The 23,359-nt window shown below is 64.5% G+C and overlaps 1 protein-coding gene across 3 annotated transcripts in view; it reads right to left on the reverse strand.

Annotated features, from left to right (window-relative positions):
• Positions 1–11,654, reverse strand: part of NHSL2 (NHS like 2) — a 34,856-nt gene extending 23,202 nt beyond the window's left edge. The window contains exon 1 of one of the 3 annotated variants that reach the window (XM_074599913.1): positions 11,316–11,654. In XM_074599913.1, the coding sequence (XP_074456014.1) occupies positions 11,316–11,580 (265 nt within the window). In that variant the 5' untranslated portion in view covers positions 11,581–11,654. Of the gene's footprint in view, positions 1–1,151; positions 1,313–4,357; positions 4,410–11,315 lie in introns of those variants that run through there. The other 2 variants (XM_074599916.1, XM_074599918.1) reach the window with 2 other exon arrangements.
• Between the last annotated feature and the right edge of the window lie 11,705 nt (positions 11,655–23,359).

The following is a 23,359-nucleotide window of genomic DNA, read 5'->3' on the forward strand; positions in this document are numbered from 1 at the left end:
TTCCTTGCTCCGTGTCCCGGGAGCTGTACCGGGGACTAACCCATCCTCCCTGGGACGGGGTATTGCCCTGCTGCCCTCCCTGCTCCCGGTTTGCCTGTGGCCGGAGGCACCGGCAGCCTGGCTCCCCCGAGCAGCTGCGTCCCCAGCAGCCTGCTGGAGCCCCTCGTTACGCCGTGCACGGGGTGGGCATACTGGGGGAGCCAACGCTGCACCATGCCAACCCCGCACGCCCAGAGCTCAGCATCACAGTGCCCAGCTGGCTTATGGCCATAACACAGCCAGGCTCTTCTCCAGGCTCAGGACCACTGCTCTGCGCCCCCCAGCAGCTCAGGGGAGGCCGGGCACAGCAACGGGGTCCTCTGATGGCCACCATGCCACCAGCACAGGACAAGCTGCAAGGGGACACGGGGACTCTGGCCCTGATCACCCCAACAACCTGCACCCACACCCCCAGCCACCCAGAGCTCCCTCTGGCTCGGGAAACCCAAACGCACCCCAAAACGGCTGTGCCAGAGAACCAGCGCAGAGCCGGACTGCCACCGCGTGCCACGATGCCATCACCAGTTTGCGCCATTTATGAGCCCATCACGGGACACCCAGGGTGCAAGCCATGGTCCCACATCCCACTGGCATCTCCCCCCACACGGCCACCAGGTCCCCCAGCACCCCTGCCCACGGCGGCAGGAGGCGGGCAGCAGTGCAGGGGCACGCTGGGCACCTTCCTCCTGATGGGGGTCCCGAGCGGGTGGGGAGAAAGAGGAGGGGCAGATCCAGCCCTAGGGCTGGGCACGGGCACTGCCAGGGAGGGGAGGGCACTGCATCCCCCCACGGGCTTCTGCCCGCTGTCACCGCGGCGTGTCCCGGCGCTGCAAGCCCTTGCATGACAGGCGTTTAGGCCCCATCCCGCCATGCCCATCGCTCAGCCCGTGAGGGCGGGAGCCAGAAGGAGCCCAGCAGGCGGCTCTGCCAGCCCCGGCCGTGCGGGCAAGCCCCAGGGGTGCCACTGCCAGCACCCACCTTTGGAGACGGCCACCCGTCCCCTGCCGCACGCCCACCGCGCTCCCTGCCCTCGTCCTGCGGCGCTGCCACCCCCTCCCCGGAGCAGGGCAGGGAGTCCGGCGGGTGGGGAGGAGGATAAAACTTCTACGTACCCAGCTCTGCCTCCTCCTCTTCCTCTCCTTCGGCTGCCCCGAACCCCCATGGCCGCTCACGGGGTGAGCTGACAGCTGCCCTGGCTGGGAGCGGGGGAACGGCCACGGCGCCAACTCCGCCGCTCGCTCGCTCACTCGCGCTAACTCGATCCAGGTTTGCCGGGAGAAAGGCTGGATGGAAACGCTTCTCCCACCCCAGCCCAGGCCCTTCTTAAAGATATAGCTACACGTCCCCGCTGCGGGTGCCGGAGCCATGGAGACGCAGCGAGGCCAGAGCGTCCTGCCAGCCCGTCCCACACGGCACGGCTGCCGGCTGGCGTCCCTCTGGCAGCTCCCGGGAGCCGCAACAGGGGGGAGAGCGGTGGGACCCCTGGAGAGGAGATGCCACCCCGCCACCCGCGCTGTCGGGCCATGCCAGCCCGTGTGGCTGCCGTGGGCAGCGCCAGCCTCCCCTCTCCCGTAATTAAGAGGGATCAGGCAGCTGGGCTTTGTTCCGTCCCGGAGCGGCTCGAGCTGCCCCCCTCGCCTGTCTGCGGGGAGGGGACGGCCCCACAGCGCGCCCCATGCCTGCAGCAGGAGCACCGGGCTCAGGCACGCTCCCGGGGGGCTTGGGGAAAGGCTTTGGGAGCCCCTCGCCAAAGCACGGGTGGCACAGGCCGACGGGCACCACGCGACCCGCCACGGCCCTGCACCGCGGCTGGAGAACTCCTGGGGGAGCAGGGCGACGTGTGGGGCAGGCCAGGCACCCTGCCAGCCTGCACTTACCTCTCGCTACGCCTGGGGCCAGCAGGCAGCTTTCGCCAGCCCAAACCCCCCCTAGCCTTTTCCCTGACTTCTCCCTGCCCAGCGCCCTGCACCGGGCACCCTCAGGCTTTCCACGGGCTTAAGCATGGAATGAGCCATTCCCATGCACATCCACAGCCTGTCCCAGACAAACCAGGAAAAAAAGGGCTTGCAAAGCTACAGGGCTGCACGGCCACGCGGGGCCAGCATGGGCTGTGGCAGGGAAGGCACCGGTGCCGGCAGCAACCCTCCGACAGTGCTCGTCCCATGGCACTGGCTGCCAGCTCAGGTGTGCGTTAGCCTCGCTTCACGCTCCTGCTGCCCGTTCCGCTTGCTGCAGCAGAAACTCCCCGTTAGCCTTTTGCTGCCGCTTCAGGAAATGATCTGGCAGCTTCTGCCTGTCTGCCAGTGCCGGCAAACAACCCCATGAAGTGTGGCTGCGTCCCTCAGGCGGTGATGTGGGCACGTTTGGAAAGGCTGTGCGTGCCCATCATGTGGTGTGCGAGCGGATCTGCCGTGCCCGAGATGCCGCCGGGCTGCCAGGGAGAGAGCGGAGGGCGAGGATGCCGGGGACGAGCCTGGCGCAGCTGAAACGCGTCGCACGCAGGGATGGAGTGCCCGGGTGCAGCGAAGCTGGGGTGCCAGCGGCGCTGCGCGGAGCAGGAGCCAACGTGCTCCTGCCACCCCGCCGCGCGTGGGTCACGCTCGCGGTACGAGATGGATGTGCCACCTCCAGAGCAGACGGTGCAGGCAGGACTGGAGGATTCTAAGGAGCAAACGCAGCTCCTCCCCAGCGCCACACATGCTTTCCTACGGCCAGACATCGCCCCTGACCCCGGGCCTGGGGCAGAGCCTGCTGAGCAGCTCCCGGGTGAATGCAGGCTGTCGCCCCCCTCCCATTAGCAACATCCCAGCGGCTCTGGAGGCGCTCAGAGACCCTCCCTCTGCTCCGGCTCTCTCGGGTACCCGCTGGTCAGCAGGGCTGTCTCCCGGCGTGGGGTGCAATGGGATGAACTGGAGCATCTCAGCCTCCCGGCAGCCTGTTGCCAAAGCCATTGGCCCCAGGGCTCACTGGGGAGCAGCCCGAAGAAGCCCAAAGCCAGACCCACAGCCACCCCGGAGGCTGGCTGCACCCCATGGCCTTGGGGGCGGCAGCCATCCAGGCCCCCCCTTGGCTGGGCTCCCGAGCGGGCAGGAAGGGAGCCGGTCCCACAGAGGCGGCCCCTCGCAGGTGGCCCCGCAGCCCACGCACAGCCTGACAGCCGGGACCACCCGGGAGCTGCCGGCTGCTGGCCACAGCCGTGGGGAGGGGGAATGCGCGGGGGGGCCGGCCGGAGCCAGGGAGCCTCTCGGTGCACCCGCAGGGATGCGCCCGCAAGCTGGATCTGCACAGAGAGCTCTGCTCCCTCTGCTCCGCAGGATGCGGCCATGCCAGAGCCTCCTGGATGGCGATGGGCGAGCCCTGCCTGGCAGGGGGACACCAGCCGGGACTGGGAAGGAGCCCCGGCACCCGCGCTGCGGGCAGGGAAGGGGCCCGGGCAGCCCCCGCTCTGCCGACAGGCTGGGGCCGGCAGCCACGGGCGCAGCAAGCACCCTGCGAGGGATGGCAAAGGACGGAGCAGGGACCCTGCCCTGCGTGGGCTTTGTCTCAGCGCTGACCCCACACCAGCACAGACCCCTCAGTTCCACTGTGCACGGAGCAAGCGCCTCGGGACCACCCACCAGCATCTCTCCAGGCACCGCATCCCCTCACAGTGCCCGGGCGCTCTGGGGCTGACAACTGCCGGCGCCGGCTGTGAGCTACAGGAACCCCTTTCCATTGGGATGTCAGAGACCACGAGAGCCACGGACCGGCTGAGGCTCCACCAAGAGCAGCCGGCGTGGAGCACGGGCGGCACAGACCCCGACACCCACAGCATGCCCAGGAGCCCCTCGCCCCTGCGACAGGCACAGGCGTGCACGCTCAGACACGTACAGACCCGTAAGCACATGCGTGAGGATGGTGTTTGCCCTGTGACCTGCTGTCCCCGTCCTCCTGCCTGGCCACGGGGACACTGAGGCGGGATCCAAGCTCAGGCTGGGGCCGTGCTGCTCAGCATGGATACGGCCGGGGACTCAAGGTGCCGGGAAGGGAGGAAAATCGCAGCTAACAGCCATCGCCTGCTTAACTCGGGGAATGAGCTTCTCCCCCCCGGCTGCTTCGATCTGCCGTCATTAGATTAACTGGAGGGGCTAACGACCTGCTCCCGATCTCCACACTGCCCACCACGCTCAGCCTCCCCCCACCGCCCGGCAGCTCCACTAAGGCTCCGGGAGCTGGGACCAGCTGCCAGCCACGCTCCGTGCCAGCCTGGAGTCTGCGCCGGGGGTCTGGGCTCCAGCGGAAGGGGGTCCATCACCCTGGCGTGCCGGCGGGTACTCACCCAGAGCCGCACCAGCCCGCTCCCCCGCCAGCAGCATCCCAGTGCCCACAGCGGGCGGCCGTATTCGCTGCCAGGCACGAGCGCAGGAGGAGGGTGGCGGAGCCCACTGGCACGGCCGAGCAGAAGAGGAGCCGATTCTCCCTGCCAGCATCCTCAGCCCCTCCAGCGCCACGCCAGCTCTGCTCAATCCAGGCTTTGTGCTGCCGGCGAACAGTCCCTGTGCGTGCGCAGCAGCCAGCGTGCTGCCCGGCCCCGTGCCAGCGGCCGCAGGGTGCCGTGTATGGCCAGCGGGCACAGTGCTGGGCACCAGGTACCTGGGGAGCACACAGTTCATGAGCCCCCAAGGGACTGATGGGTCCCCAAGCAACCAGGAAAGGCCCCTGCGTCCCCCCCATGCCCATCAGGAGTGAGGCAGAGGGTGGCCAGCATGCACAAAGTTGGCATGTGAGAGCCATCGGTGGCATTTGGGCCATGCTGGGCAGTGCCAGGCACAGCCACAGCGCCCCGTGGGTGGCAGCGAGGCCACAGGACATGACTCAGGGGGGGTGCATGGGGCACCCCGCTGCACAGGGGTGTCAGGGTGGGGGGGCCATTGCCCCGCCTGGAGACACAACCTGCAGCCCTGGCACCCACAGCGGCACGCAGGGAGGCTGGCAGCCGGGCTGGGGGGCTGAGCGGCAGCCGCTGGGCAGTGGGGACACTGGGACACGAGGGGCTGTGCGGGAGGATGCTGGTCGCTGGGGTGCTGTGGGTTTGGGGGCAGGACTTGTTGCTGGCAGCTAGCATCGGCATCCCCTCCCCACGCTGTGGCTGCGCCCGGGAGGTGGCCGAGGGCACGGGCAGGTGGGCAACACGCGCAGGTGCCAAAGCGTTGCCAGCCGGGTGCCCCACTTGCTTTGCCGGCCCCGCTGTGCCATAGCCCCGATGCCACAGTGCTGCCAGCACTCCTGAAATCCCCGCTCGTTGGGAGCCCGGGCTTGGGCTCGGGACATGGGGCAGGGCTATGGGGTGCGCTGAACACCCCAGCTCGTGTCCCTGTGCCCCACAGCAGGTTGTGACAGGGCAGTCCACACACTGGCCCCATATATTTCACCCCTGGGAAGAGGGGTAGGAGCCCTGGCCATGCCCGCTGGCCACGTCCCAGTCCCGGTTGGCAGAGGGGACCCCGGCCCTGGGGTGAGCGACTCCTGCCTTTCAGTTGTTTCTGCCTCAAGATGACCTTTGCCGTGCCAAGGAGCCGCTCCGTGTGCTGGGTGGAGCTGGCCCATCAGGTTTGCACAGCATCTGGCACTGGCAAAGTAGGAAAGTCCCACGAACGGCAGGCGCTGGGGGGACGAGCCGCTGATCCACAGCAGTGCGGGTCCTTGTGGCATCCCCCTGGGTCCAGCGCCTGGCACCACCGAGGCAGGACAGAGCCCTCCAGCCTGGCCCAGGGCGTCACCTCCTCTCCAAAGCCCAGCCCCAGCAGCTGCTGGTGCTTTACAGAGCAACCGGCTGAAGGAGGGAGCGGGAGGCCTTCCTGCGAGTCCGGGTGCTCCTTCGGGCGCTGTCAGAAATGCCGGCAGTGAAATGACCCCCCGCTGCTCCTCGCTGCCCGGACAACCCGCACGCAGGCCCCGGGGAGCGGTCCCGCTGCACCCTCACTCCTCCTCCTCCCCCGAGTGACAAGGAGATCCTTCCCTGCAGCTGGAAAAGGGGTTGCCGAAGTGAGCTCCAACTCTTGCTTCCACACGGAGGTGAACGCGTCCTTCAAACTGCTTCAAGATGATGCAAGATTCTTTGGAGACTTGCAGTTGAAGCCAAACTGTGTTCCTGCGCACCGTAACGGCTGCCGCGTTCACAGCCGGGGTGATGCTGTAAGTGCGTCCTCAGAGGAACCGCTCTGCTGCAGAGAGACTGGTGCTACAGGAGTCTCTTCTAAGCTCACGCCGCAGGGCACGGCCCAGGCAGGAGGAAACACGGACACCAGGGATGTGCGAGGCCACAAGGGGACAGTGGCGGCCACCTTCCCTCCTGCCCCCGTGCACTTCTTGCTGGGTGACGGGGGTCCCGAGGACCTGCTTGTCCCCAAGGGACCTGCTGCCCCTGAGGGCCACAGCCCGGCTCCTGAGGACAGACACCAGCCAGACCGGCTCCCACCCAAATCCTTTCAAAATGCTGCCCGAGGGTGGAAATGTCTCCTGTCGGAAGCGGGATTTGGGTCCGTCTAAGCAGGAATCCCAGCCCCAGCAAAACCCCCGCAGGGAGGGAGAGAGGTCACAGCAACGACCCGGCGATGCCACCCTCAGCGCCAGCTCCCAAGATGTCCCGAGCATGTCCCCTGAGCAGGGACCGCACCCCCCGGGGCAGGGTGTGCAACCGCGGAGGGTGGCAAATCCCAGCCGGGGCCGCTCTCTCCTTGCAGCACCGCCGGCGGCGAGGGGCAGCTGCCGCGGGGCAGGGATGGCGGCTCCTCCGAGCCACCGCACTGCCCTCTCACATTCTCAGAGAGCGGCTACCGGCCCGCCGCTGCAGACAGCCATCAGCCAAAGCGGGCCCGGGTGGGAGACGTGCGTTACGCGTCTATCCGCCTTCTCGCCCAGGCACTCCCGCAGACGGTTCCTGTTAAGAGGGAGGGTGCGGCTCCCGCTCCCCCTCCTCTGGCAGCCGAACCTCTCCATCCCGGCCTCGCTCAGCCTCCCGCCCGCGCCGAGGCAGCCTTTGGGGGAGCTGAGATCACCGCTGGGGTAGCAAAAAGCAGGCAGGGAAAATATCTTGGAGGTCCGGGAGGGTTCTGGGAGCCGCTCTGCCACACAGAGGAGGCTGCGGCGGATTGTGGCCAGGCTGAGCAGCACCAGGCTCCCGGGGCAGGGACCTCCCCAGACTGCTTCAGCATTGCCATGGGTCACCCTGCACTTGTCACAGCCTGTCCTGATGGCCGGGGAGATCGGAGCTGCCCCGTGGCAAGTGCCCCTTCCCGTCAGCGGCGCACATCTCACCCCAAACCAGCCCTTCTCGTCCCCTGGGACTGGGGTGTCTCCCTCCCGTGGCTCGGAAGCCCTGCACCGCTCCCGGCATCTTCGCTCCAAATTGGAGGGCCCTGACCCTACGGAGAGGAGCTGGCAAGGGCAGCTGTGGGGCTGGGGGGAGCGGGGCTCAGCTATCCAGCCCCCAAATCAGAGCCATCCCCGGGGGTCAGGTCACGGCTGCAGCCCCTGTCCCCAGCAGCGGCTCTGCCCAGGGCCGAGGGACAGCCCGGCCACTCCAGCCCGGCACGACACTCAAGCAAGTCAGCAAGGGGTTTTTTCTTTCTTCCTTTCTTTTTTTTTTAAAACCAGTGACAGGATCTGGGGGAAAACGCCTGTGCCAGCCCTTACCCCCTGGCGAGGAGGGAGCTGGGCGGCGTGCGCGGGGCTGGCTCTGCCTCTCTCGGCTTGTTTTGCGATGAAGGCTGGGAGGTCAGGGCACGGCGAACGGCAAGAGCCGTAAACAGCTGCTCCTGCCAGCACAGCCCAGCCTTTCTTCCAGAGAACCGTCCCCGCAGCTCTTCGGGGACCGTGGTCTAAATAGCTCCCGGCGCCGGGCCCCCCGCCTCTTCTTTGCTGAGATTTATTTCTAGAGCCGCCGGGTCCCGTGGGGAGGGCGCTGAGCCGGGAGCGCTGGCTCGTGTCACCCAGCCGGTGCCCATGGAGCTGGGTCCCGGTCGGGGATCAGCACGAGAGCCGGCAAGCCCGAGCACCGGGGGCTCTCCTGGGCTGCACAGCGGCCCCCACCTTCAGTGCCAAGCGCTGGCAGGAGGGATGGGTCCAGTCCCACCCCTCCGAGATGTGGCCGTGCCAAGGGCAGTGGGACAGGGAGCCTGGTCCCCGCTCTGCCATCGGCCGCGGTGGGACCCCTGTGCCCAGCGCCAGCATCCTCGCCTCCCCGTGCCGTGGGGCAGCAGCGGAGCCGCTGGGGGTGGGTGGGATGCGCCCGGCTCCCCAGGGACAGGCGCCCACCCTCCCTGCTCTCACGCCACTGCCGATGAATAAGAGCAGAGGAATCCGACAGCCCTTGGCTGCCGTCTCGTGCTGGAAACAGCCGCGCTGCCTCGCCGGATGGAGCGCTCCCCCGGCCCTTCGCCGTGCGATTCCTCCCTCTGGCAGCAACCAGCATCTCCCCCTCCTGATGAGGAAGACAAGGCGTCTCCCACCAGCTCACAGCCTCCAGACAGACAGACGGACACGTCCTGCTGCACAGTGGTGGCCCAAGCTCCCCAGCCACGGGGCTTCCCTTCCGGCGAGGAGACCCACAGCTTTCGGATGCTTTTAACCTGCCTGGGAGGAACCAAAGCCCAGCAAAGGCTCCTGACCCGCCTGAGGATGCCCACACCCGGGAGCTGAAGTGGTGAGAGGACCGTCCCTGGGGAGGGCAAACCACCACATGCCGACCTGAGCTGGTGATGGCAGCGGGCAGGTGCCGCGGCCGGCAATGCGCAGGACCAGCGCTGGCTCCAGCCCTGCCGAGGGACGGCACCGCTTGCCCCCAGGGCCTGCGCCATCACTGCCCCTACCAGTGGCCAGGCCGGCTGCGACGCATCACCTGGACCCTGCTGGCTCCGTGAAGGCTACACCAGGGCACCTGTGGTTCTGGGTGATGTTCCCCTGCACCTCCCGGGCACAAGATGGGGTTTTATTCCAGTTTAAGAGGAGGAATGTGATTTTTGCCATTGGATCAAGAAATGGAAATGAGGAGAAAAAGAGCCCCAAGCCCCATGCAGGCTGTTGTTAAGCATTTGCTCCTCACTCAAGGGACTCAGCACGGTGCCGCAGCCGGGTACAAAGCGTTCTCACGCAGCCTCGGGCTGTCTCTGCTCTCCCCACAGCGATGGGGGCCGGGGGCTCGCAAGGAGCTCCCGTCCCCCAGGGACATGAACTGTTCTCCCGCGACTGGCTGGTGCTGGAGCTCTTAGAAAAACAAACAGCAACAGAAACAGCAATCGGAATTTTGTTCTGCCCCCAAGTAGAGAGTTCAGTAAAGCCGGGGACTCCACACCCTGCTGGCTGCAGGGGCCGCGGTGGTGGATGGATGAGGAGCCGGCAGGAGGGTGGGTGGGTTGTGCTCCCCTTGGGGTGCGGAGAGAAATGCAAACCCCCCCGCAAGTCTCTGTGCCCCAGAGCAGGGGTGAAGGGGAGCCGTGGTGGGCACGGCCCCGCTCGCTTGGCACTGCCCCAGCTATTGCCACCAAAAAAATCAAAGCATTTTTATCACCACACACCTCCGACCCGCAGCGAGCCAGCCAGCTGAGAGAGCCATCCCTGCACATCCGCACACGTGCACAGGCACCAACATTCACTGTTCACATGCATATGCTGATGAGGAGCTGACACCGCTTGCACCGAGCTGTGATGTTGCTCCAGGAGAAGCTCCAGGCGCCGGCACTGACGCGCAGCTGAAAACACAACCCTGGGGCCACAAACCCAACCCGCCGGCAGCAGCGGCTGCCTCCTGCCCTCGCCACGCTGCAGCCGTCCCCGCGTCCCCCCGCCGTCCCCCCGCCTCCCGCAGCTGCCGCGGCAGCATGCAAGGCTCCCGCGGCCACCAGAGCGTTCCCAACCTGCCAGCCAGACGCGGGTGGCGAGGGGCCATCTGGTCACCGTCACGGCCAGCTCCCCCTCCGGGTGACACCGGTCCAGCACGTAGGGTGACGACGCTGCAGGGTTTGGCGCTGCACCGGTGCTGTGCACAGGTCAGCTGAGGTGACGGTGGGACCTCCTTGTCCCCTCATTTCTCTACCGGCCGATGCACGGGACAGCAGGAGCCTCTTCTTACCCCAGTAACTGCTTTACTCCAGCAGCGTTTGCGGAAGCAGTGCATCCCCCGGGCCAGGGCTGAGGTCCCCACTGGCTCCCCGCACCCGGGAGCGGGCTGCGAGGGGCTGGCACTCATTCCCATGGCTCCATGCAGACGCAGCAGCAGGACGGTGCTTGCCAGGGGGGTTGCAGAGAGCACGAGAGACACGCGTTTTGCCAAGGGCCTGAGAAATGCACTGCACTGCTGGGGAAAACGTGCTCGAGCAGCACTCCCCCTCCCCGCCCCACAAAGCCTTTTAAAACAAACTTTTATAAACAATTCCAAAAAGGGGTTATTTTAAGCTCCTCTGAAACAGGCTGCCCACTTCTGACCCAGCAGAGAAGCCTGTGCCAAACCGAAACGCTTGAAATGGGAAGTGAAAGCAGTCCAGGCAGAAACAAACCCCACTCGCTGCCAGGAGAGGGATGAACACACAGGACGCCCAGGCTACAACTTGTCATTTGCCCTGAGTGTCACAAAACCCCGAGTGAAAGCTGCTCCGCGCTGATCTGCAGCTCCCCAGCACAGCGAGGGGACGGCCACCCCGGTCCCCTGCCCCGGGAGCGGGGCGAAGCATCCAAGGCAAGGACAGTGGCACGGAGGCGAGGACCAGCTCTCGTAGCCTGGCATCCCCGCTTTCCCGGAGAGGCTGGAACGACACGGCTCCCGGTAATCGGGGACGCAGCGTGAAACGCGTGCTTGGCCGGCCGCCTGGAAAATGCCCACTGTGTGCGGGAAAACAAAGGCCGGGCAGAGGGAGAGGCGGCTGCTGGGCTGCCCCAGCCTCACCCCGCCGCCGCAGCCCGGCCGCGCTTCCCCGGCAGCCCTGACGGAACGGGCTTGGCGGTGGCGTCGCCGCTCCTCAGCCGCCCTGTCCCCCGGCTCCGACAGACCTCCCCGCCGACGGAGGAGTGGGGACCTCGACAGCAGGAGCCGGTGCGGGTCAGACGCCCCGGAGAGGGGACGCGGGGCACCCGGGGAGGGGAACACCACGTCGGGGGAGCAGCGGCGGGGACCGCCCTGCACTGGGGAGGGGGGATGGGATCCCCCTCGCAGCCCTGACGGGTGACACCCCCGGGCCGCGCATCCCCCCGGAGCTGGGGGACCCCGGGACCCCCCGGGGGTGGCCGGGCGGGGGTGGCCTTACCTGGGGCGGCGGGCGCCCCGCGCAGCGGCCGGCCCCGCAGCAGCGCCTGCAGGCGGGCGGCTCGACGGTGCAGCCTCCCGGTGCGGCGACCCAAGGCCAGGAGGTGACCCTCGATGTCTCCCAGGAGGGCGAGCGAGTGGCCGCAGAGGTCGGCGAGCTGCCGGAGCAGGGTGAGAGCCGCCAGGCTGCAAACGTCCCGCAGCTCGCCCAGAGGCACCGCCGCTCGCCCGCGTCGCGCCACCACGCTCCGCTTGTAGAACGGCATGGCCCGGCCCGGCTCGGCTCGGTACGGCCCGGCTCGGCTCGGCGCGGCTCCCCCCGGCCAGCCCCGCGGCTGCGAGGGCTCTGGGGCGGCCGCGGCGCCGGGGCTCGGGGCCGGACGGTGGGAGGAGGAGGAGGAGGAGGAAGAGGAGGGAGGGGCGGCCCCGCTCGGGGATGCTCGGGCCGGCGGCGGGGCCCGGGGCCGCATCCCGGCAGCCGGGAAGGAGAGACCGGACCTGGCGCCGTGGGCTGCGGGGAGACACGGGTCCGCTCGGGGCTGTCCCCGGCGGGACCCCCCTGCGCCGGCACGGATCGGGCTGGGGGCACGGGCACCCTCTGATGCCCGCTCTTCCCTCCCGGTGCCCATTCGGGAGGGCACGGGCACCCCCCCGGTGCCAGCTCTTCCCTCCCGGTGCCGGCTTAGGAGGGCACAGGCACCCCCCCGGTGCCAGCTCTTCCCTCCCGGTGCCCGTTTGGGAAGGCACAGGCACCCCAGCTGCCAGTTTGTCCCTCTCAGTGCCCATTCGGGAGGGCACGGGCACCCCCTGGCACCTGCTGCCCCCCCATCGGCGGTTGCTCCCAGGCCGGGGTTGGCGGGGGTGCAGCCCTTCCCACGGAGCCCTGGCTTGGCTCCTCTGGGATTTTGGTGTGGGGCTTCGGGGTTGCTGCTCTGCAGGAGGAGGGCAGGAGCCCAAAGGACGCAGCAGGGAGAGCACATTAATCTTGCTTTTTTCTGGCATTCCTCTCCCGTGGATGTTCTTGGCCCCCAGCAGCTGCTCTCCTCTGCCTGCCCCCCTTCTCCCCAGCGCACACTAAAGCAAATATTTGTGCTGGCCCAGTCGCAAAAATTCCCCTGTTTGAAACTATCTGCAACCTGCCATCCCCCTGGGGTGGCACTGGGATGCCGGGGAGATGTACTGGCTGCTGGTGTCCCGAGTCCCTGCAGGAGGACCCCTGCGCTTGGGACCTCCACTTTGGGCAAGGCTTGGGCAGGGTTTGAGCTGGGCAAGGCAAAGCTGTGAGCAGAGCTGTGGGGCTGCCCCCTGCCCTGGGCGAGGGTGGGCACCTGGGACTTCACTGCAGCCTCCAAAGCCGCCTCCTTCAGGTCCTTGGACTTTTCAGCATCACTTTGCAGCCACAGCAGGTCTGTATGTCACCCTGGGGCCACGCTGATGAGTGACCCATTGCTGCGTGCCCCTGGCTGTGTCTAGCCCAAGGGACAAGCCCAGCGAGCGTCAGGGTGCCAGGCACAGGGCGATGAGTTGGGTTTTCCAGCCCTTCGGCCAGGCTGCTCGCAGCGAGGGCCTGGCTGAGCGCAGGAGCTCGGCGTCCTGGGCAGGAGCAGCGGCGAGGGCAGGAGCCCCCCCAGCACTCCAGGAGCCTTTTGCCCTTTCCTAACCAGGCTAAATTTAACATGTTCTTATTTGATCTGTTCTTCATTCCAATAGTTTTTCCTCTTCAGTAAGAAAAATGTGCACTGGCAGCATATTCTTGTGGCTGTATGGGTGTCCCCTGGAGGGGACGCAGGCCTGAAGCACAGTGCCAGGGCGGGAGGGTGGGGGAACCCTTCTGTGGCTCAGAAGAGCCCCTGGGGAGGCCAGGTTTAACCTGGAAATGCATTTACTGGTTCCTCCCTTCATCTGCCCCTGCGCTGGTAAGTGTCCTGGGCAGTGTGCGGCAGCAGAAGTCGAGAGAAGAGCAGCCGTGGTGGGTGCACCCCCAGATCCAGCTAGCCTGGCCCTCCATCCCCAGCAGCCCCGGTTGCCTGGGAAAAAGTAGGAGTGGAATTTCTACCGGGAATTTCCTGAGCTGGATGCCATTTCTCACTGCGTAGTGAACCTTGCTGGATGCCTGAGCTGTTCACGCTTCCCTTGGGCTCACGTATGCTCATTGTGCATCCAAACCCAGCTCCACAGGGCTGTTACCACCAAGTGAAGAGCACTTCCCTTCCCTTCCCTTCCCTTCCCTTCCCTTCCCTTCCCTTCCCTTCCCTTCCCTTCCCTTCCCTTCCCTTCCCTTCCCTTCCCTTCCCTTCCCTTCCCTTCCCTTCCCTTCCCTTCCCTTCCCTTCCCTTCCCTTCCCTTCCCTTCCCTTCCCTTCCCTTCCCTTCCCTTCCCTTCCCTTCCCCTTTTCAACTTCATTAGGTGTCCCTTAGCTCTTCTCCGTGACGAGAGCTCAACAACCTCTTCTCCAGGACACTGTTGGACCTCTCCTGTGCTGTCTGGTCCCTGGGCAGGTGGGACCATGGTGGTCAGCACCTCCCCAGGTGGGGTTTGGGCAGCAGGAGGAGCTGAGGACACTGCGGGGCTCGGGTCTCTCCCAGCACATGGTGCCCCAGCACTTGACGTTGCAGCTGCATGTTCATGCTCCGCTGCCTGGATCCCCCCGCAGCCAGGTGGGTTCCTACAGCTGGCGAGGTGTCACCAGGGATGACCCCGCCACAGGAGCCACCACTGCACGCACGTCTGGCCAAGGGCACGGGGGTGACATCCTTGCAATGCCGGGGATGGGGCCCAAACCCTGGAAAACAAGAGCCTGGCCTGGCTTTCCTCTCTGGGGCACACACGTGGGTGATGGCAGTGGGGCAGGGGCTGTGGGTGTGCCGTGAGGCAGCAGAAGGCCTGCGGGATGCTCCTTTGGAGAGTCTGACTGGTTTCAGACCAGCTGGGGGGTAGCTCGGACGGCCCACAGCCGCCCGCTTGGCCCCACGGCGGGGAGCTGGGAGCTGGGGGCTGTCCCAGTCCGAGCAGGACAGCGGGGAGCAGAGGGTGGAGCGTGGAGATGGCTTGGGATGAGCGGAGCAGCTGCCGGAGGCGGTGGGAGGGCGGTGGAGAGGGGAGGGCTGGCTGTGCCCCGCGCAGGGGTCCCCCTGCACGGACGTGGGCTGACACCTCGAACGGGAGCTCTTCCCACGCCGGGGGCGAAGCTGGAGAGGGCGAATTCCACACGTCACCGTAGTCACAGCGTCGGACCGATTCACCCCAGCCAGACGCCTGCCTCCCCACATCCCCTCCCCGGCGCGGCCAGCCTTTGCGTGCTGCCCATGAAGCCACGCTGTAGCGCTGGGGCACCTGCCCCACCAGCATCGTGCAGGTCCCTGCGTGGTGCACGTGGGGAAACTGAGGCACAGGGTCACATCCCACCAGGAGGTGAAGGGGGTGAAGCCACCCCGATTCTCTTGGGCTGGTCCATCCCCAATCATGAATCGGCATCCGGGTAAGGGGAGCACCTGGAGCCCGTCAGGATCGGTGGTGTGGGTCCAGGGGGAAGAGCAGGCTGTGCCGAGCGCAGGGAGCCCGCTCTGCTCGGCTCCGCTCCCTTCCCATCCCCAGCCCACCCGCCCCTCCCGGCACTGACCTCTCCCACTGCCAAAGGAGAAAGAACACACGCGGACAATGTGCCTATTTTTGTGGCTTTTCCAACAGAGATCTGCTTATTGCAAGATTTCCTGGTAGAGCAAAAGTCAGAGCAGGTTTAACTGTCCTTCCCGCCAGCTGCGGCGCAGACCCGGACGCGACCCTGCTGGTGGCGGGGGGTGAAGGCAGAGAGCCCCACCTAAACATGAATTTATCCGATTTTCTTCTGGGTTCGAGGGAGTTTCCTCTTGCTCTGCCTCGTGATGCAGTTTGTTACGGCACCAGCGTTAGATCTGCAGTGTTTTCTTCGACTCATTCCCAGGTCTTGAGGCTGGCTTGCGGAGCAGGAGGATTTTAAGCCCGACAAGTGACAAGGGCTTTTCCTTTTGCTTTCTGTGTGCCGCTGGCCTCATTTCCAAGCCTTTCTCTGCACCTGGAGAGATGTGAACACCTCACCATCGAGTGGAAGCAGAGATCCTCGGGTAATCACCTGACTCGGGGAGCCAGGGGCTTCACAAAACCATCACACAGCGCAAGAGCCGTAATAAAATCACAAAATCTGGTTGCTTAGCAACTTAAACTGGCTTTTTACTAAATGAGTGGGTTTTTCTTGTCTTCTGTCAAATCTTTAGCGTGAGAAAACCAAAATGATGCTTTAAATGTGAAGTAAGCTGAATAATGAAGTCACCACATCATTATGATGAGCGTTACATTAGGAGTGGGGCTGGCCAGGGCAGGAGGGCTGGAAACGAGCAGCCACAGCCCAGCAATAGCTCTGGAGCTGCTGGACAAGCCCCAGGGGAGAAATCCCACCGGGAAGCGGTGCGGGAGCAGCGTGGCCCCATGCCTGTGCCTGGTGATGTCCCCTCAGGCTCAGGGTCTTGGTCGGAGCCCTCGGCGTGGGCAGAGCCGGGAGCCCGGCGCTGCTCCAGGGGCGCAGCTCGCTGGAACGGCCGTGCGAAAGCCTGGCGCACGGAGCCGTGGGCTGGGGATCCTGTGGGAAACAGCTCACTTGGCTACTGGCCGGGAAGGAGCTTAGCCAGTTCTGCAAACACTGATTGCAAACAGATGCTGCACGGGATGCTCTTCCTGCCCCAGCTCCGCTCCGCCCCGCAGCGGAGCATCTCCCCGGAGGATGGGGACGCGGCATTCCCTGGACGTGATGCCTCGGGAGGGCTTTTCTGGGTGGCGGGGCTCCAGATGGTGGTGAGGGGGCAGGGGACGGGGACATCAGGATCCTGGAGGGGGTTAGCAGGGGGACCCGACCTTCCTCCTCCTCCCCTGCTTGTCCCGGGGCCTCCCACTGCAGTGAGCACCAGGCAGCAGCTTTCAAAGGATGAAATAGTTGCCAAAGCGCAGCGGCTCGGGCAGCTGCTGCCTTGGACCCCTTCGCAGGAGGGAGGGGGAGGCCGTCGAGGAGCATGATGGAGGAGCAGCCTCTCCCGGCCGCCCTCGCCCACGGATGATGAACGCCGAGCTGGAAGAGAGGGGACACCTTTGGCACCTGGCGCGTTTGAGATTTCCTCCGCTCTCCCGCTTGCTGGGGGCTCCTGCGAGCTGCGGGGTGGCCACCAGCCCTGGGCTATGCTGCAGCCCCTGCGCGGTGGCCAGCCGGCGGTGCCCAGTCCTGCCCTGGCCTCGCACCCCCCCCCGGCACACGCTGCAAGGGCAACGCAGCAAATGTCTCCGCCTCGTGTCTTCTGCCTTAACATCTGGAGATATGAGTAAGGATCGTCATCACTTTACAAAATTGTCCTCCCCAGCTGCGCTTTTGGAAGTCTGTAAGCCCGGGGCAGTGACACCGCCTGGGACGGATCCCTGCGGGGCTCAGCGTCCAGCAGCCAAACTTGCATTTTTTTGGAGAACTGCTTCTTACTACACCGAGACCTCGATCCCGAGGGCAACGCTGGGCCGGAGCCCGCGGCCGGGCAGCACCCGGCGGGAGCGGGACGCGGTGGGTGCAGGCTCAGGGCCGAGGCTGCCCCGCTCCAGCCGCGCACGGCACCCCTCGCCCCGCACCCTGCCGGCTGCCCGGGTCCCTCCTGTGCCCGGTCCGCAGCCCGCGGCGGGCGTGGGGCTCCCACCGGCGCCCCAGTGCCCACTGGAGGGTGCTCTCTGCCAAGGTTTGCGCCGTAGATGCTCGGAGCAGCTCTTGGCGCAGCAGCTGGTGGGAAAAAATAAGGTGTCGGTTGGAGCGGTTTTGCTGGGATCCGCAGGTGAAGCCCCTTCCCCAGCGAGGAGGCAGCGCTGGACCCCACGGGGCACAGGGCAGGACCCCCCTCTCGTTTGCCCCCCCAGTGCCCCACGTCGATTTGCCCCCCCAGGCCTTTTGTGGGCTGCTCCCTGTGCCCGAGCTGCGGGCAAACACCCCCAGCCCACGCTGCCTGCCCGTGCCACTCACCGTGGCCTTGGGGCGCCTGCCCGTGGGGCTGCGGCTCACCACCATCTCCTGTGGTCCCTCTGGAAAGCCCCTTTCCCGCTCCTGCTCCAAAATCCAGCATTCTATGTCCTCCCTGCCCACCCTGCGCCTCCTCCCAGGACTTTCCAACCAGCCCACGCAATTTCATGGAGCAGCTCCGGCACGGGCTCGCGGGGGTGTAGGGGCCGTGGGTCGGGTCGGACACGGCCCCGCAGCCCAGGACACTGAGGGCAGGAGAGGGAACAGCGCCGGGGGTCAGACCCTGCCTCCATGGAATCCCCTGGATTTAGTGAGTCACACGCAAGGTCTCCAGAACTTCAGCTGAGCAGCATGAAATATCCCCGCCCAGGGAAACGGACCACAGCTCCTCCCTGTCCCAGTCCTCCCACTAACAGTTAACGGGCACCAGATACTCCAAGAGCATCTCCTACAGCCAGGTCTTCCCGCTGAGGCCTTTCGCTACCAAAACTGGCTGCAGCATCCCTTGTTCTTAGCTCACACATGGTCCTAATCGTTAGAGTAACCCCACTCCTCTTTAAATGCGCTCAGCTCTCCCTGGCAGGGGCAGCCGCACGCTGCAGAGCTGGGCTTTGCTCTCGCCGAGGCTGGTGTGCTGCAGCATTTGTTGAAGCGGATTTTCAGCTACAAACTCCTCACCCAGTTCCCTGGCTTAGGTTTCTCTGAGGTGCTTATGGGCTTTTCTGGATTCAATTAACTTTCCTCTGTGTCATCTGCGAACTGGGCTCTGCTTTCCAGCCCTTTCTCCTTTCCAGATCGCTGCGGAAAACATTAACATACGCAGCGATGAGATCCGTGGTGGTAGTGTTCATGAGAAACTGCAGATTAAGCTCCCTTAGTTCTCTGCCTGTGCTGGTTTTTCCCATAATGGTGTTCCTCTCCTGCCCTCTCGCCTGTCTGCAGTTGCCCAGAGCTCTGGCTGCCCAAATGAGCCGTCCCTCCCGTTGGAAGCGGGAGCAGCATCGGGATGTTTTGGAGAGACTGACGCATTTTCCTTCATGGAATCCATGTCATCCCATCTGTGCTCCGTTAGTCTATTTTTAATCACAACTCAAAAACATTTTCCAGGAACAAATACAAAGCTTGCTGGCCTGCAACTCCTCCAACCCCTGGTGACGTCCCAGGTCCAGGTACGTGATCTGCTGCCAAGTGGAGCAGGGGCTGCATTAAAGAGTTGCATATTTTTGAAAGCAGATCAGCAATTAAAGCCTCCCCCCTTTTTATCATGTTATTACACCTTGTTGAGTCACCGTTGTGCACCTAATTGGGTTTTTTTGAGCTCGAGGCTGGTAATAATCCCCTACTGCCTCCAGCTCCCGGCAGCCCGCGTGTGGGATCCCGCAGAGGCCCCCCGTCAGCGCCCGGGCACGCTCCTGGCACCGTGGCCTTCGTCGGGGTGAAGGGCTGTGCCGAAGAGAAGCGATGTGGGCTCCATAGGTTGTTCTGAGCGCGGCTTGCTGCACCCCCTCCGGGCGTCCTTCCACGCGGGGACCAGCCCCCGCTCCTGGGCCACCCCCCAGCCCCGCCTGACGGGGACAACAGCGAGGCAGGGGTGCGAGGGGGGGTCTCCTGGGGGTCTCCTCCCACGGAGGAGGCGTCTCTGCCGTACTCGGGTGTAAAGTGCCCCAGTGCTGGGGGACAAGCTGGTGCCAGGCTGCCCGTGGGGGACCCGGGGGGCTCAGGGCCGGGGGGGGGCTCCCCACCGCTGCTGCGCCGGGGCCACCAGCCTCTGCGCGAAGGGACGGCTGTGCCCGGGGTGCGAGGGCAGTGCTTCAGACACCTTTCTGTGTTGTGGCCACCCTTTTGGGGCAGAGGAAGCGATCTTCCTCTTCCTCGGGGCTTTTAACAGCTCAGCCCCCTGCCTCGGGCTAGTTTGTCCCTGTTATAGCACAGCCCCCGTGGCATCCCGACGGGATGGTCGTGTGGCTCCAAGAGGGACACAAGGAACCTCTCTCGCCCGGCTTGGACGTTGCCCTTAAGGATGAAAATCGTCCTGTGCGACGTTCGGCTGTGCCTGGGAAATGTCCCACTCTTCAGCTGATCTCGCTCCGTATCAAAACGTTAATTAAAAACTTTGCAAAGCTCAACTATATTTCCTCCCTTGTATTTTGCAGCATGTTGCTATTTAATCTCTGGGGACACAGAACTCATTATTTGATGTGCTGGCAGTGATGAGTAAGTGCTTAAATAAACTAGTGCAAAATAATAATTATCTGACAAAACCCACAGGCAAAATTCAATCTACAGGGCAAAGGAACACGGTTCTTCTAATAGATGGGCTGTAGGTACTTGTGTCTGTACGGAAACGACACTTTGATACCGTGTGAGTGCCTGTGGTTTTCGAACGAGCCCTAATGTAAGGGTCACCCGGGCAGCGCCTTTGTGGCTGTGTCTTGCTGCATCCTCGGCATCACTTATCCTTTTCTTTTGCTGAAACGGAGGGCTCCGCGCAGGCTGGCAGCGCGCGGCACTCTCCACAGCGACATTTTTGTTCCTTCTCTATTTCATCCTTAAGGTAATTTACTCTCGCAAGCGAAATGAGATTTTTTTTATTTTTTTTTTTTTCTGAGCCAATAGATGTTGTAAAATTTCCACCAGCTGAAAAGCCAGGGGCCGAGGCAGCCCCGAGGTGGGTGGTGGCTTGGCAGCGACGCCGGGAGAACCGGAGCAGGTCCGAACCCATGACAGGGCCAGCACAGCGGTGGCCTGCGTGGGAGCGACGTGCCTGCTGAGCCCCGGTGTGGCACCCGCTGCCCCACAACCGAAACAGGGGCTGGCACAGGGTCCTTGGAGAGAGAATTAGATCCCCTGGTTAGATGGTAACCAGCGCTCTGGGGAGGCTTTAGCATTTAGGCAGTTAAAGCTCCCGAGGACACAGCTGGGAACACGTATTATCCATCTCGCCATTTCTGGTGACTCCACGTCTGCCCATCGCCTTCAGGACGGCGGGTGAAAGTGGCTGGACTCTGGCTCAGCTCCTCTGTGTCCACCGGCCGCAGACGGCCCCTGGTACACGGGCAGCTGCAGTGAGGTGCTGCTAAACAGGCTCCTGAATGGGGGCTGAAATGGGCCACGTCTTGGCCAAAAAGCTCCCGAACAGGATGGGCAGTCACTGCCTGGTGTCCTCACGGAGGTGTCGCCATGTCGGTGAGGGGAGGTCCCCGGAGACTGACGTTTATCTGTCTGGGGGACGCTTTGCACAAACCTTGATATCCCACTGCTCAAAGGCTTGGCCCGTTCCCTTGCCCACAGCCACCCGCTGCAGTGACAGGGTGTCTTTTCCCCAGAAATAAAGCTACCGGGTTCCTGCGAGTCCACGTAAGGAGGTCACGGAGGGTTATACGGACACCTGTGTGTGCCGTGTCGCGGGAGCAGCCCACGCCGCCCGCCGCATTCGTCAGCGCTGTGGGACGGGACGGTCCATCTCGGAGCCAGCCCCGGCACAGGGCCTGGCTGAGGACACCCTCGGGGACGTCTCCTGGCGCCTGGCTCTGGTGCTCCCCGATGCCTCCGCTGGACGGGCACTGCGGTGGAAGTCGGGCTGTTCTCCTGGCTGACCCGGGCGAGACCGGAGAACGCCCGAGCATCACAGTCCCACGTGCCCTGTCTCAGCCACGGCCCCCGTCACCGTACACCTAACAAATATTACAATAACGTACCCTTAGTCTCAACTCTGACTCAAAAGCCAACCCACGCTTTAACTTCAATTCCATTTTCCTGGCCCCCGAAGTAACCTGAACACGAACCATGGCCCAACAGCCTGACACTAACCCTCATCCCGTTCCCGGTATCCAGCTTTTAACTGGGCAGCCAGAACCTGCCTGCAGCCTGCTCCTGGCCTTTACCTCCGTGTCCCGGCCCAAATCCCAACCGCTCTGCTCCTGTGCCCCAGCGCTGTTGGCACTTCCCTGGCGCAGGCTTTGGAGACAGCGTGCCCGAAAGCTCCTGCTCCAAAGGCTCCAGGATTTTCCCACTCTGCAAAACTATTCGTGGCTGCAAAGCACCGGGGCCAAGTGCCACCATGTTCCATGGGGCCGTGTCCCCCGTGGAGGAACCCTCACGTCTCTCAGGGGCAGCAGCTGACCCAGCCGCCTCGCAGGGAGCCCAGCGTCACCAGGATGTGTCCTCACCTGCGGGATCATCCCAGTGCCCTGACACATGGGAGCCGAACCATGCCTTCACCCAATGCACGGCAGAATTGGGGGTGTGTGTGTTAAAATCCCCCCCAACTTACCCAGGGTTTGGCAGGGCTCCTTGCACCCCAGCTCATTCTCTCCCATCAGCACGTGGTGGCGAGAGGGGCGTCACTCAGGGTGATCCGTCACTGCCGCTTCCCATTACCATAATAAATGTCTCCCACTTCTTAATTTGCTCTCCGAGTTCTGCCAGCCGCGGCCGCGCTCCCCACACATATTAAAGGCGTGACGAGTGTTGCCATTACTGTCCGTGTCATTCACTAAGTGACTCTCGGCAGGTTAAATAAATGTTGATTAGAACTTCTCCCCGTACGGACGCACCGCTGTGTGCTCGGGAAAGCGCTGCCTCCCCGCTCCGCTGCCCAGCTCCTCTCCCGGAGCCTGCGAGGAGCCCGGGAGCCGGAGCCGGGGGTCTGCGTGGGGGCTGCACTCTTGTCCCCTGCTCCCCAAACTGGTGCCACGCTGGGAGCGCAGCAGCACCGGGCTCTGCAGCCTCCTCCAGTGGCCGCGTCCTGGGCTGAGCCTTGCCCGAGACGCGCTGCAGAGCCACGGCGGAGGCGAGAGCTCATCGTCCTGCTGCCTCCCAGGCTCCTCACTGTCCCCCTGGTTTCAGAATGTCCATCTACCGCCCTCCCGAGCAGCAGAGCCCAGTCAGACGAGCTGTTCTGCCGTGGAGGCGAGTGTTGATCAGGTCACAGATGGTGCTTGAGCATCAGCTCTTTCACCCAGGAGCTCTGGGCCCGGCGCCACGTGGCGAGAGCACGTGTGAGCTGTCGATGGGCTGCGTCTTCCGAAGCAGCAGCACCATCAGACGGAAAACACAGACAGGGAGAGGTTTTGCACCGGGGCACCCCACGCCTGGCTCGGTGCCGGCGAGGGTCCCCATGGGAAGGGTCTGTCCAGGCAGGGGGTGGGGGTGGCAGGTCCCCTGCACAGCGCAAGGACCCTGGCACCGTGGAGGGGACATCGGCTGCACCGAGAGGGTTGGGATTTTGGGAGCGTCAGAGTTTCCGCAGCAGCTGTGGTTTCCCCGAGCCGTGCCACAGCAAGCGGGGGGCCGGGGCAGTTCGCAGAGGAAACGTGTGACAGCCCTTGGGGTTCGCCAGTAATTCACACAGTGCAGCGAATAAAAGTTGGTGAGGGCTCCGGAACAGCGCGATGCCACTGAGTGCCGTCGTCAGCCCAGGTGGCGGCCGGACGCAGCCCCAATCAGCCGCAACGCGTCGGGGCTCGCCGGGGAACCGGGGCAGAGGGGGCTCGGGAACGCGGGCTGAGACACGGAGGTCAGAGAAAAACTTCAAAAACGAGGCAAAAGGCAAACAGTCAACATGAAGCCGTGATTGTCCCGTGGCCGCGGCAGCGCCGCTCCGCGCTGGGCATCGGTGGTGAGCACCTGGCAGCCGAGCCCGGGGGGCAGACGCCGCGCGGGGACCCTGCCCCGCTGCCTTGGCTGCGTGTCACTGGCAGCAGCGTCTCCTCCCGGTGGGACAACATCCCACCCAGCGCCGCGGAGAGGCCACGCGGAGCAGGAGGAGCCCAGGCAGCTGCGGAGGACCCGCGGCTCGTCCCCGAGCAGGCGGGATCTGTGTCCATCAGCCCCAGCCGGACTCAAACGCCACCTCACAGAGCTGGTGACGGGTCCGGAGCAAAGTCCCTCTGCCAAAGCGTGACTTTACTTTTATATTCAGTGGCTTTAGTCCTCTTCTAATCTAAACTTTTAATGTATTGATGTGACTGTAAACAGCTGAGCAGCAGCCATATACAATGCAGCAATATATTTAATTAAATGTGGGA

The sequence above is a fragment of the Larus michahellis genome, chromosome 9, assembly GCF_964199755.1.
Source record: "Larus michahellis chromosome 9, bLarMic1.1, whole genome shotgun sequence".
Classification (NCBI taxonomy): Eukaryota; Metazoa; Chordata; class Aves; order Charadriiformes; family Laridae; genus Larus; species Larus michahellis.